At 46.1% G+C, this 14,483-nt stretch overlaps 1 protein-coding gene across 1 annotated transcript in view; it reads right to left on the reverse strand.

Moving 5' to 3' along the window:
- The window catches only part of CXCL14 (C-X-C motif chemokine ligand 14), a 52,953-nt gene that overhangs the window by 10,737 nt on the left and 27,733 nt on the right, over positions 1-14,483 (reverse strand). Inside the window, exon 3 of the mRNA XM_044280954.1 lies at positions 11,590-11,700. Within this exon, the coding sequence (XP_044136889.1) occupies positions 11,590-11,700 (111 nt within the window). The remainder of the gene's footprint in view (positions 1-11,589; positions 11,701-14,483) is intronic.

Raw genomic sequence — 14,483 nt, forward strand, 5'->3', positions numbered from 1 at the left:
CGTTTCTGCTATATCAGAGCTATTTGAAATCTATCCCTAAAAGGGTAGATCATATTGAAGGTGCACATAGGGTCATTCAGAATAACTTCACACACACGCTTCTGTGCATTTCCAAGTCTAATTCTGTCACTAAATCCATACCGGTCACCCAGCGCCTAAATACTAGGCCTCAAATTTATATCCCGCTGAATTTGAATACAATACATTGGGCCAAATAACATATTTGTTGTTGTGGTGAACCATAACAATGAGAAAAACATCTAGTAAGGGACGCGGACGTGGACATGGTCGTGGTGGTGTTAGTGGACCCTCTGGTGCTGGGAGAGGACGTGGCCGTTCTGCCACATCCACACGTCCTAGTGTACCAACTACCTCAGGTCCCAGTAGCCGCCAGAATTTACAGCGATATATGGTGGGGCCCAATGCCGTTCTAAGGATGGTAAGGCCTGAGCAGGTACAGGCATTAGTCAATTGGGTGGCCGACAGTGGATCCAGCACGTTCACATTATCTCCCACCCAGTCTTCTGCAGAAAGCGCACAGATGGCGCCTGAAAACCAACCCCATCAGTCTGTCACATCACCCCCATGCATACCAGGGAAACTGTCTCAGCCTCAAGTTATGCAGCAGTCTCTTATGCTGTTTGAAGACTCCGCTGGCAGGGTTTCCCAAGGGCATCCACCTAGCCCTTCCCCAGCGGTGAAAGACATAGAATGCACTGACGCACAACCACTTATGTTTCCTGATGATGAGGACATGGGAATACCACCTCAGCATGTCTCTGATGATGACGAAACACAGGTGCCAACTGCTGCGTCTTTCTGCAGTGTGCAGACTGAACAGGAGGTCAGGGATCAAGACTGGGTGGAAGACGATGCAGGGGACGATGAGGTCCTAGACCCCACATGGAATGAAGGTCGTGCCACTGACTTTCACAGTTCGGAGGAAGAGGCAGTGGTGAGACCGAGCCAACAGCGTAGCAAAAGAGGGAGCAGTGGGCAAAAGCAGAACACCCGCCGCCAAGAGACTCCGCCTGCTACTGACCGCCGCCATCTGGGACCGAGCACCCCAAAGGCAGCTTCAAGGAGTTCCCTGGCATGGCACTTCTTCAAACAATGTGCTGACGACAAGACCCGAGTGGTTTGCACGCTGTGCCATCAGAGCCTGAAGCGAGGCATTAACGTTCTGAACCTGAGCACAACCTGCATGACCAGGCACCTGCATGCAAAGCATGAACTGCAGTGGAGTAAACACCTTAAAACCAAGGAAGTCACTCAGGCTCCCCCTGCTACCTCTTCTGCTGCTGCCGCCTCGGCCTATTCTGCTGCTGCCGCCTCGGCCTCTTCCTCCGCCTCTGGAGGAACGTTGGCACCTGCCGCCCAGCAAACAGGGGATGTACCACCAACACCACCACCACCACCTCCGTCACCAAGCGTCTCAACCATGTCACACGCCAGCGTTCAGCTCTCCATCTCACAAACATTTGATAGAAAGCGTAAATTCCCACCTAGCCACCCTCGATCCCTGGCCCTGAATGCCAGCATTTCTAAACTACTGGCCTATGAAATGCTGTCATTTAGGCTGGTGGACACAGACAGCTTCAAACAGCTCATGTCGCTTGCTGTCCCACAGTATGTTGTTCCCAGCCGGCACTACTTCTCCAAGAGAGCCGTGCCTTCCCTGCACAACCAAGTATCCGATAAAATCAAGTGTGCACTGCGCAACGCCATCTGTGGCAAGGTCCACCTAACCACAGATACGTGGACCAGTAAGCACGGCCAGGGACGCTATATCTCCCTAACTGCACACTGGGTAAATGTAGTGGCAGCTGGGCCCCAGGCGGAGAGCTGTTTGGCGCACGTCCTTCCGCCGCCAAGGATCGCAGGGCAACATTCTTTGCCTCCTGTTGCCACCTCCTCCTTCTCGGCTTCCTCCTCCTCTTCTTCCACCTGCTCATCCAGTCAGCCACACACCTTCACCACCAACTTCAGCACAGCCCGGGGTAAACGTCAGCAGGCCATTCTGAAACTCATATGTTTGGGGGACAGGCCCCACACCGCACAGGAGTTGTGGCGGGGTATAGAACAACAGACCGACGAGTGGTTGCTGCCGGTGAGCCTCAAGCCCGGCCTGGTGGTGTGTGATAATGGGCGAAATCTCGTTGCAGCTCTGGGACTAGCCAATTTGACGCACATCCCTTGCTTGGCGCATGTGCTGAATTTGGTGGTGCAGAAGTTCATTCACAACTACCCCGACATGTCAGAGCTGCTGCATAAAGTGCGGGCCGTCTGTTCGCGCTTCCGGCGTTCACATCCTGCTGCTGCTCGCCTGTCTGCGCTACAGCGTAACTTCGGCCTTCCCGCTCACCGCCTCATATGCGACGTGCCCACCAGGTGGAACTCCACCTTGCACATGCTGGACAGACTGTGCGAGCAGCAGCAGGCCATAGTGGAGTTTCAGCTGCAGCACGCACGGGTCAGTCGCACTACAGAACAGCACCACTTCACCACCAATGACTGGGCCTCCATGCGAGACCTGTGTGCCCTGTTGCGCTGTTTCGAGTACTCCACCAACATGGCCAGTGGCGATGACACCGTTATCAGCGTTACAATACCACTTCTATGTCTCCTTGAGAAAACACTTAGGGCGATGATGGAAGAGGAGGTGGCCCAGGAGGAGGAGGAGGAAGAGGGGTCATTTTTAGCACTTTCAGGCCAGTCTCTTCGAAGTGACTCAGAGGGAGGTTTTTGGCAACAGCAGAGGCCAGGTACAAATGTGGCCAGCCAGGGCCCACTACTGGAGGACGAGGAGGACGAGGATGAGGAGGAGGTGGAGGAGGATGAGGATGAAGCATGGTCACAGCGGGGTGGCACCCAACGCAGCTCGGGTCCATCACTGGTGCGTGGCTGGGGGGAAAGGCAGGACGATGACGATACGCCTCCCACAGAGGACAGCTTGTCCTTACCCCTGGGCAGCCTGGCACACATGAGCGACTACATGCTGCAGTGCCTGCGCAACGACAGCAGAGTTGCCCACATTTTAACCTGTGCGGACTACTGGGTTGCCACCCTGCTGGATCCACGCTACAAAGACAATGTGCCCACCTTACTTCCTGCACTGGAGCGTGATAGGAAGATGCGCGAGTACAAGCGCACGTTGGTAGACGCGCTACTGAGAGCATTCCCAAATGTCACAGGGGAACAAGTGGAAGCCCAAGGCCAAGGCAGAGGAGGAGCAAGAGGTCGCCAAGGCAGCTGTGTCACGGCCAGCTCCTCTGAGGGCAGGGTTAGCATGGCAGAGATGTGGAAAACTTTTGTCAACACGCCACAGCTAACTGCACCACCACCTGATACGCAACGTGTTAGCAGGAGGCAACATTTCACTAACATGGTGGAACAGTACGTGTGCACACCCCTCCACGTACTGACTGATGGTTCGGCCCCATTCAACTTCTGGGTCTCTAAATTGTCCACGTGGCCAGAGCTAGCCTTTTATGCCTTGGAGGTGCTGGCCTGCCCGGCAGCCAGCGTTTTGTCTGAACGTGTATTCAGCACGGCAGGGGGCGTCATTACAGACAAACGCAGCCGCCTGTCTACAGCCAATGTGGACAAGCTGACGTTCATAAAAATGAACCAGGCATGGATCCCACAGGACCTGTCCGTCCCTTGTCCAGATTAGACATTAACTACCTCCCCATAACCATATATTATTGGACTCCAGGGCACTTCCTCATTCAATCCTATTTTTATTTTCATTTTACCATTATATTGCGAGGCTACCCAAAGTTGAATGAACCTCTCCTCTGCCTGTGTGCTAGGCCTAAATATATGCCAATGGACTGTTGCAGTGGTGGGTGACGTGAAGCCTCATTCTCTGCTATGACATGCAGACTAATTCTCTGCTGACATGAAGACAGATTCTCTGTTACGGGACCTCCCTCCTCTGCCTGGGTGCTGGGCCTAAATATATGCCAATGGACTGTTGCAGTGGTGGGTGACGTGAAGCCTGATTCTCTGCTATGACATGCAGACTAATTCTCTGCTGACATGAAGACAGATTCTCTGTTACGGGACCTCTCTCCTCTGCCTGTGTGTGTGCTGGGCCTAAATATATGCCAATGGACTGTTGCAGTGGTGGCTGACGTGAAGCCTCATTCTCTGCTATGACATGCAGACTAATTCTCTGCTGACATGAAGCCAGATTGTCTGTTACGGGACCTCTCTCCTCTGCCTGTGTGTGTGCTGGGCCTAAATATATGCCAATGGACTGTTGCAGTGGTGGCTGACGTGAAGCCTCATTCTCTGCTATGACATGCAGACTAATTCTCTGCTGACATGAAGACAGATTCTCTGTTACGGGACCTCTCTCCTCTGCCTGTGTGTGTGCTGGGCCTAAATATATGCCAATGGACTGTTGCAGTGGTGGCTGACGTGAAGCCTCATTCTCTGCTATGACATGCAGACTAATTCTCTGCTGACATGAAGCCAGATTGTCTGTTACGGGACCTCTCTCCTCTGCCTGTGTGTGTGCTGGGCCTAAATATATGCCAATGGACTGTTGCAGTGGTGGCTGACGTGAAGCCTCATTCTCTGCTATGACATGCAGACTAATTCTCTGCTGACATGAAGACAGATTCTCTGTTACGGGACCTCCCTCCTCTGCCTGGGTGCTGGGCCTAAATATATGCCAATGGACTGTTGCAGTGGTGGCTGACGTGAAGCCTCATTCTCTGCTATGACATGCAGACTAATTCTCTGCTGACATGAAGACAGATTCTCTGTTACGGGACCTCCCTCCTCTGCCTGGGTGCTGGGCCTAAATATATGCCAATGGACTGTTGCAGTGGTGGGTGACGTGAAGCCTCATTCTCTGCTATGACATGCAGACTGATTCTCTGCTGACATGAAGCCAGATTGTCTGTTACGGGACCTCCCTCCTCTGCCTGGGTGCTGGGCCTAAATATATGCCAATGGACTGTTGCAGTGGTGGCTGACGTGAAGCCTCATTCTCTGCTATGACATGCAGACTGATTCTCTGCTGACATGAAGCCAGATTGTCTGTTACGGGACCTCTCTCCTCTGCCTGTGTGCTAGGCCTAAATATATGCCAATGGACTGTTGCAGTGGTGGCTGACGTGAAGCCTCATTCTCTGCTATGACATGCAGACTGATTCTCTGCTGACATGAAGCCAGATCGTCTGTTACGGGACCTCTCTGCTCTGCCTGTGTGCTAGGCCTAAATATATGCCAATGGACTGTTGCAGTGGTGGGTGACGTGAAGCCTCATTCTCTGCTATGACATGCAGACTAATTCTCTGCTGTCATGAAGCCAGATTGTCTGTTACGGGACCTCTCTGCTCTGCCTGTGTGCTAGGCCTAAATATATGCCAATGGACTGTTGCAGTGGTGGGTGACGTGAAGCCTCATTCTCTGCTATGACATGCAGACTGATTCTCTGCTGACATGAAGCCAGATTGTCTGTTACGGGACCTCTCTCCTCTGCCTGTGTGCTAGGCCTAAATATATGCCAATGGACTGTTGCAGTGGTGGCTGACGTGAAGCCTCATTCTCTGCTATGACATGCAGACTAATTCTCTGCTGACATGAAGCCAGATTGTCTGTTACGGGACCTCTCTCCTCTGCCTGGGTGCTGGGCCTAAATTTATGACAATGGACTGTTGCAGTGGTGGCTGACGTGAAGCCTGATTCTCTGCTATGACATGCAGACTGATTCTCTGCTGACATGAAGCCAGATCCTCTGTTACGGGACCTCTCTCCTCTGCCTGTGTGTGTGCTGGGCCTAAATATATGCCAATGGACTGTTGCAGTGGTGGCTGACGTGAAGCCTCATTCTCTGCTATGACATGCAGACTGATTCTCTGCTGACATGAAGCCAGATTCTCTGTTACGGGACCTCTCTCCTCTGCCTGTGTGTGTGCTGGGCCTAAATATATGCCAATGGACTGTTGCAGTGGTGGCTGACGTGAAGCCTCATTCTCTGCTATGACATGCAGACTAATTCTCTGCTGACATGAAGACAGATTCTCTGTTACGGGACCTCCCTCCTCTGCCTGGGTGCTGGGCCTAAATATATGCCAATGGACTGTTGCAGTGGTGGCTGACGTGAAGCCTCATTCTCTGCTATGACATGCAGACTAATTCTCTGCTGACATGAAGACAGATTCTCTGTTACGGGACCTCTCTCCTCTGCCTGGGTGCCGGGGCCTAAATATCTGAGAATGGACTGTTCCAGTGGTGGGTGACGGGAAGCCAGATTCTCTGCTATGGAACCTCTCTCCAATTGATATAGGTTAATTTTAATTTATTTTATTTATATTTTTATTAATTTCCCTATCCACATTTGTTTGCAGGGGATTTACCTACATGTTGCTGCCTTTTGCAGCCCTCTAGCTCTTTCCTGGGCTGTTTTACAGCCTTTTTAGTGCCGAAAAGTTCGGGTCCCCATTGACTTCAATGGGGTTCGGGTTCGGGACGAAGTTCGGATCGGGTTCGGATCCCGAACCCGAACATTTCCGGGATGTTCGGCCGAACTTCTCGAACCCGAACATCCAGGTGTTCGCTCAACTCTAACTAGGAGGTGTCCATCTTCCTTCCCTAGTTCTCAGGCCTGATTCCCTGTCCCCCCTTCCCTCCTATGCTTGGTGTGGTGTTTCCCTCCCACACCGAAGTGTGACAAGCAGTTTGATTATGAGGAGTGGGTCAAAATACCTGTGAACAGGTGCAGAAGTGTCATTGAGAGTTACAGAAATTGCTTTATTGCAGTTATTGCCTCAAAAGGTTGTGCAACATTATTTTACGTTATGGGTACCATCATTTTTGTCAAGGTCAGTTTCATTAGTTTGTTGTACAAATTTTAATGTTGAACCATAATTCAAAATTAAGGTCTGATTTTCATTAGTTGTTTTTCAGTAAATTTTTATTTATTATTACTTTTGTAAGTTTCAAGTTATTTCAGTGTCCATTGTGGGTTTTTCTTTCCTCAATGGAAGGGTACTAAAAATTTTGTCCACATGTGCAGCTGTGCACTGGGTCCCCAGCCTGACACTAGGACAGTCAATGGCAACATTTTATAGCACAGCCAGCCTTTTGCCAGGGGTCTGATCAGCTGGACTCAGGACATGGACAATGAGGTTGCCTTTATGAGACCTCTCCTGTAAGGCCTGTTTACATGCAGCAGCTTTTTGTAAAAGTCATACACTAGGCGAGAATATGTATTGTAAATATAGCTATGTACTAATACCACCTATGTCAGTTTTTTCATTGATTTATCTTTGTGCATTTACACTTGGCAAATATATTCTTGATTGCTTGAAAACTCATGAATCATAAGGATCATTGAAAAGCGATAACATTCTTTGATGTCCAAACTAAGTGGATGAAATGTATGGTGACTTTGTTTAGATAGGATAATTAAACCTATTTACTTAATTTATATCAATAAATCTATAATAAGGTTATTGTAAGGTATAAATGCCTCAATCCACGGTGAGACAGTCTGAAATTAAATTTGATGGAAAGAAGTAAATGAGTTTGGTCAATTTAAAATGTTTTTTTATTTAATTTATTTTCATTTCTGCATTCAAAATCTTATAGCAGTGTCATAACTTAATCCTTTACTTTATGGCTTTACTAGTTGATCTAATGACATCTTTACTTAAAGGGAGTCTTTCACCTAAAATGACCATTATACACCCCAAACATGATGATATCCATTACATTCCCCATTTTATAATCTTACCTTTCATATTGCTGTCCGTCGCCTATTCGCTCTTAAAAACACTTTTATTCCATATGATAATCAGGTTCTGAAGGTGCCCAGGGGCGGCGTTTATGCGGCCGGTGCCCAGGCTCCACGGCGCTGTTCAAATCAAACCCCTCCCCTTTCACCCCTCTGGCCCGCCCTCGGTTCTTCAGATACCATCCTCCAGTCAATGACCAATCCGGCGCCTGCGCACTCCATTACTCACTAGGGCAGAGGCAGCAGAGCGTTTAATGCGCATGCGCCGGCCCGTACATCCGGCGGAAGTAAACTGCCAAAATATCGGGATGTACGGGCCGGCGCATGCACATTAAACGCTCTGCTGCCTCTGCCCTAGTGAGTAATGGAGTGCGCAGGCGCCGGATTGGTCATTGACTGGAGGATGGTATCTGAAGAACCGAGGGCGGGCCAGAGGGGTGAAAGGGGAGGGGTTTGATTTGAACAGCGCCGTGGAGCCTGGGCACCGGCCGCATAAACGCCGCCCCTGGGCACCTTCAGAACCTGATTATCATATGGAATAAAAGTGTTTTTAAGAGCGAATAGGCGACGGACAGCAATATGAAAGGTAAGATTATAAAATGGGGAATGTAATGGATATCATCATGTTTGGGGTGTATAATGGTCATTTTAGGTGAAAGACTCCCTTTAAATGTACCAAGGATGGGCCCAGCTGCTCGGTGCACCCTTGCTCCTCCTGCTTCCTCTGCCAGATCCTACCTCACTTTCCTGACTGACAGGCCCAGATTCCTGCATAGTCATCTCGCCTGCCCAGGCAATCACAAATAAGAAGGTGGTGGAGAAAGAGAAAACAAGAGTGGCAAAGGTGCACAGATTTGCTTGCTCAATGCACCTAAATGCTCATTTGCATATGGATTAAAGGTAGTTTTTTTCTTCAAAATAAAGCAATGGATCGCTAAGTGAAAGGTGACATTCCATTCAGTTGAAGTAGCCCTACAAGGCATTTTGCTGGGTTTATTAGTAGACTTCCTGCTGAAATATGCCTTTTTATTCCGGAAAATGTTAACTTGATGTCAATTAGTATTGAATTAGTTAAAGTATTCATCCAAATATAGAATCCTTAACGAGAGGCAGAAGCTGTCAGGTGTTTTATAAAATTTGCTAATTTAAATGTTATAGATATATAAAGTTCCCATCTTCTTGGGGCTGAATGTGTAGCTAATCTGGATTCTCCAGGGAAATTTTCATGCCCACAGCTGGGTCTTCTTCATGATGGATTGACACATGCTTCTAAATAAAATAATTAGAGTGAATTTTCTAGTCTAATCAGAACTTGCTGCCCTCAAGCACAAAGTATGAACTCCACTCAAAGGTGCTATTAATAGACGTCGACTGCTTCTCATTATCACGATCCTGACAAGGACGGGAGCTGTCTGGGATGTCTGGGATGTCTGGGAACAGTTAACCAAACCTGAGTGAGCGGATAACTTCTTCTTACTTCAAAACTTTTCAGACTTAATCTCTAATTATATGAGGCTAAATTTTTCACGTATGATCTATACAAAAAATGTCTACGATAATCATTTATTGGTCTGCAAGTGCTATATGGTGCTAACAAGGTTGGAGGCAGCCTTCCCTAGAACCAGTATGATACATAAAGTAAAGCAGGACTGTTAGGCCTAATACACACAATCTTATAAAAAATTGTAATATATATACACCCACACACACAGTTATGTCCATAGATATTTGGACACTGACACAAATTTTGTTTTTATTACCTGTTTACTAAAACATATTCAAGTTATAGTTATATAATGGACATGGACATAAATTCCAGACTTTTAGCTTTCATTTGAAGGTATTCACATTAATATTGGATGAAGGATGAATTTGGACAGAACAAAAATTCGAAAAATGTTGTCTTAACTGTATATATAGCTTTATGCTTCGTTATTGCTCTATGGTACATTGGCTGGCGGTTGCTAATAGAGACTCCTGGGACACATGCAACATGGCGACAGGTGATGCCATGATAATGGAGGCTGTCAAGCACAGTCTTTATTACTGGGAAGCCCTGAAGTGACGTGGCATGAATGTGGCTCTGTTCGGCACCACACTGCCTGGAGTGGCTGGGCCTATGGTAACAGAACTGGTCCCATACAGACAGCAGGTTTCAAAATATTGTTGTAGTGCCTGAAGCAAAGTGGGTTCTGATGAAAGATGGAGTATACTTTCTGTATATTATGGTGAGCTCAAGACAAAACTGCTGAAGCAAGGTGCTCAGAGAGGCATTCTAGAAAGTGACCCAAGAAGTCTAATAGAGATTTAGCTATGTAGTCAACCATGGTGATTGATAGACTGAGTTAGGTGCAGGAAGTAGACAAAAACTGACTTGTGGCAGCCAAAAATGTGAGAACAATATGAATGCCTAGATGGGTATTGCGCTATGAAAAGCAGCTGCCACCATCAGAACTAGAAAATTACAGTAAGTGTTTCAACTAAGAGACTGTGACTGTATTGTAAAGCACCAAGTTCTCGGCCTCTATTGTGAAGCTAGCAAGGACATCTTCTGTCTCTGGTGGGAGTAAAGGCTGTGTTCTGCAATTCACACCCAGCCTTTTACTTCTTTCTTGCTGCACATTAAACCAGCACATAAAGCACATCCGAAAAATCTCCAGAGATATGAAACCTCCATGGGATAACCACTAGCATTTTATAAATACAACTTGGAACTTGAATATTTCTATACTATGGTTATGTGTGTGACACATTAAGCAGAGTTACATTTCTTCCACCTTCTTTCACTTTTCTGCCTGTGCAAGGGTCACTTTATCTGATGATCTATCTATCTATCTATCTATCTAATACCTGCAAGTATATCTTAACTAGTGTTACTTTGTCCCCCTCCTATACAGATGACCCAAAAAATTACCGGTACATCACAGCAGAAAAATAAAATAGAAAAAAAGTACTATTTTCTCCTGTCAAGTTATATCTTAAAGAGGACCTTCATTGGTTTGTAGTAAGTAAAATAAATATCTGTACCTGCGGGGTACCCCCTGCTGAGGCTGCCACCCTGCCTGTTTTTTTAAAATAGCGCTCCTGCACCCCGTTATGGACCCCCGCAAATTTTGCGCTCAGTGTGCTAAAAAACCTCCCTGACTGTGATGCTGTGCGCTACGATTGGACAGCGCTACAGCCAGGGGAAAAGGAGACGCCCACAGAGAAAGACTGTGTCTCCTCCCCATTGCTCCGATGCTCAGTATTAGCATACTGAGCATGAAATGTGGGGGGGAACCATAACAGGGCTCAGGAGCACTATTTAAAAAAAATCAGGCAGGGTGGCAGCACAGCGGGGGTTACCCCACAGGTACAAATAGTTATCTCACTTACTACAAACCAATGAAAGGTCCTCTTTAAAGGAGCTGTTCACTCCTTTTATATTGATTGCCTATTTTCAGGCCATACATTTCTGATCAGTGGGGTCTGACGCCCCACATTCCCTCTCTATCAGCTGTTCAGGAGTAGCTCCAGCACCAGAAGCAAACACCAGAACTGCGGCACACAGCTACATCCAATGTATCAAGAATTAGGCCGGATCCAAACAATGCAGTTTTTTTTGCAGTTTAATGGGGGGGGGGGTTTGCACTTGCAACCTACCGACGCTGGAGGAACATTTTTAGCAATTTTTTGAATTACATCATGTTAAATTGGGGCAAAGATTAGAGCAATCTTGGGTAGAGCATCATTTTTCCATGACTTAACGTACAGATATCAAAACATATTATTGTCCAGAAGTACACCATGTTGATTGACAGCTTAGACAGCAGCAGCAATAATTGCATGCCTACCTGTTCTTCTCCTTATATATTGTGTACCACTTAAGGAACTTCTTTGTACTGTGTAGTTTAGGGTGTAAGCAGTATTGTTGTCCTCTAAGCCGAGATACGTGCATGGTTACACTAAAAAAAGAAATGGAGATATGTAATATTATGCTTTATAGTAGAACACTGACAGTTAAAAAATACTAATAAAAAAAACTGCACAAGATACAAGTCAAAACCAGTATAAAAGCAAATACACTTTTTTGCCACAGATGTTTCCCACATATGCATTTACTACATGAAACATATTGCATTATGCTGTGTGCACTTATAATTTAGCTTGTTGATGATCCAGAGCAGTATTTAATGCCATCTCCGTGGCCCACAAATCCTTCTCTGTGGTGCAAGTCCACTAATATCCCGTCACTGTTATGAACCACTATACAATCTTTATGAAGTCCACTATAAAACAGAGAAGATTCCTACTCACAGTAAACTCTCTTCCAGTATTTTGTTGAAATTTTGATGGTTCTTATGCTTCCAATATTGCTTTCCTCTAACACAGGGATGCTCAACCTGCGGGCCTCCAGTTGTTGTAGAACTACAACTCCCACAATGCCCTTCTGTAGGAGGATAGCTGTATGCTGTCAGGGAATTATGGGAGTTGTACTTTTGCAAGAGCTGGAGGGTCGCAGGTTGAGCATGCCTGCTCTGACACATGGAGGACATAGAGAAACAATTGGTATCTTCTGTCAACGCCAGTAGATGCTTGTAAAGGCTTTGCAGCTTAGCCTTCTTGTATCAAAGTTATTCTGCCCTTTCATAGTTTGGAAAAACATTAGAACATTAGATTATATAATGTTCTCTGTCTTGCTTTTTATAATTTTATAAATAGAGATGAGTGAATTTCTTGAAATTACAGGTCCAATTCGCACACATTATTCACAGGAGCATAATTACAATAGCGGAAGACCATGCAACTGCTATGAACCCCAGGGAAAGAGGGTCCAGTTGGGATCATCTCCTCTTCTACTGGAGGTGAAAACGTGGTCAGGACTCTACCCTCTTAAGTAACAACTTTTAGCAAAAGAGTCAGTGGAAAAAATGGCCCAAGGGTCACTGAAAGGGGTTATAGGCGGAAACCCTTCTGTCCTGTGTTGGGGGCCTTGTTTGAGCCTTCCTATTGGGCCCTTACTTGTCTATGTATGCCACTGATTCAACAGATTTAATTTTGGGTCTGAATAAATTTGATCTGAATCAAAAGTGCCACAATTACCCTGAAAAGTCATGTATGGTACTCAAAGACAGTAGCAGTATTGAAAAAGTGACAGCAGCATATATGGCTATGGGTAACTGGATGGTAGCAGGTGGTAATAAACAGCCTGTTTGATAGCACACTGCACTGTCAGACTTTTATTAATTAATAAACTCAAAAACATATCCTTATTTGGTGAAAAATGCCTTCTTTCTCTGTCTTTTGAAAAATGGTGCTGACCATTTTGATACATTTGTCGCAAAAGTGTTTTATTCATTAGAATCTGATTTTTTGGGTAAATTTGTGACAAATTTAACTAGTTTAAAATGTATTTGGTCTTCCATATTAATAGAAAAATGTATTTTACAGTAGTGGCCAGTCAAATCCTGTCACCAGGATAAACATTAACAGCCCTATAGCCTTCTCTTCCTGCCCTGAGACCTCTTTTAATAGATTATCATACAGAGCTTAATGTCCAAAGCTATATTATGGAATTCTGTTGAAGCTGACACGTAGAATTTAACTATTCAAGTAAAAGAAAGCATATAGGGGGTCATTTACAAACAGATATATGCCACTTTTGTGGCGTATAACTGGCGCAGATTCTGTCACATTCCATGTTGCAGCAGAATCTGGGACTTCTACCCCACTCATGCCAGGTCTAAAAAAAGGGTGTGTGGCATGGTCTGGGAAGGAGACATGCCAGTAGGCCCGTCTCATTCATCATTTTCTTTGCCTGGTTTACTTATGGATACGCAGCGGCTTATTAAAACTGGCACCTAAAACGCTGCTCTTAATAAATGTGCCTCATAGTATATACTGTAGAAGTATAGAAAAATATTACTCAAGGTCCTCTACAGCAAAACTTGGAATAGGTGAAAGTCTAAGGCTGGTTGTACACGTGATAGTACTATCAGCAGAATGCTAGTTCTCCCCATCCCCCATATTAGTGCTGAGTATTTGAAGTGGAATTTGGTCCAAAGTTTAGGATTCTCAAGAAATCCGAATTTCCTTGCACTTTGCGGTACTTACTTGCACTTGTTACAAAGTGAAAGTAAGACACCTGGGAACGCGAGATCACCCATAATGCTGCACAGTCAGTCAATCCGCAGATAGCCATCCTCTATGATGTCACAGCCCTATAAAACCCTCATCCTTTGCGGTCTTTACCATTGTCCTGTGAGCTGAGCATACAGAGACATGTGGCAAGTGCTCATGCATTAGGGACAGTGTTGCTGCAATAACCCAGGTCCAGGTTTGATCCATCCACCATATTCAGCATCTAGTTTTAACCCTAATAATTTAAAAAGCAAAATACCATTAGGTTCATAATAGGGAGGGATCCAGGTCCTTATGTAGGGATCCACATGGGATTTTCTTCATCCCTGTTGTGGATCCCTCAATTCTATTGCTAAGAGGAATGTTTTCCCACCTAAATGCTGTGTACCATCTCATTACCGCAGTTTGTGGACATTAGTGACAGGTGCCTGCTCTTTAAATTACACCCAGCAGCCATGGCACCCCCTGCACATGGCAGCGGGCACAATTTTTATAGAGTTAACTTCCAAGCCATCTCATTGAGATTGGACCACCAAGTGGGAATAATATGATTAGGCAGAGTGGCCTGGGTTTCACTGATTTATCGCGATTTGTGACAAATTAATTC

This window comes from Bufo gargarizans, chromosome 2 (assembly GCF_014858855.1).
Source record: "Bufo gargarizans isolate SCDJY-AF-19 chromosome 2, ASM1485885v1, whole genome shotgun sequence".
Classification (NCBI taxonomy): Eukaryota; Metazoa; Chordata; class Amphibia; order Anura; family Bufonidae; genus Bufo; species Bufo gargarizans.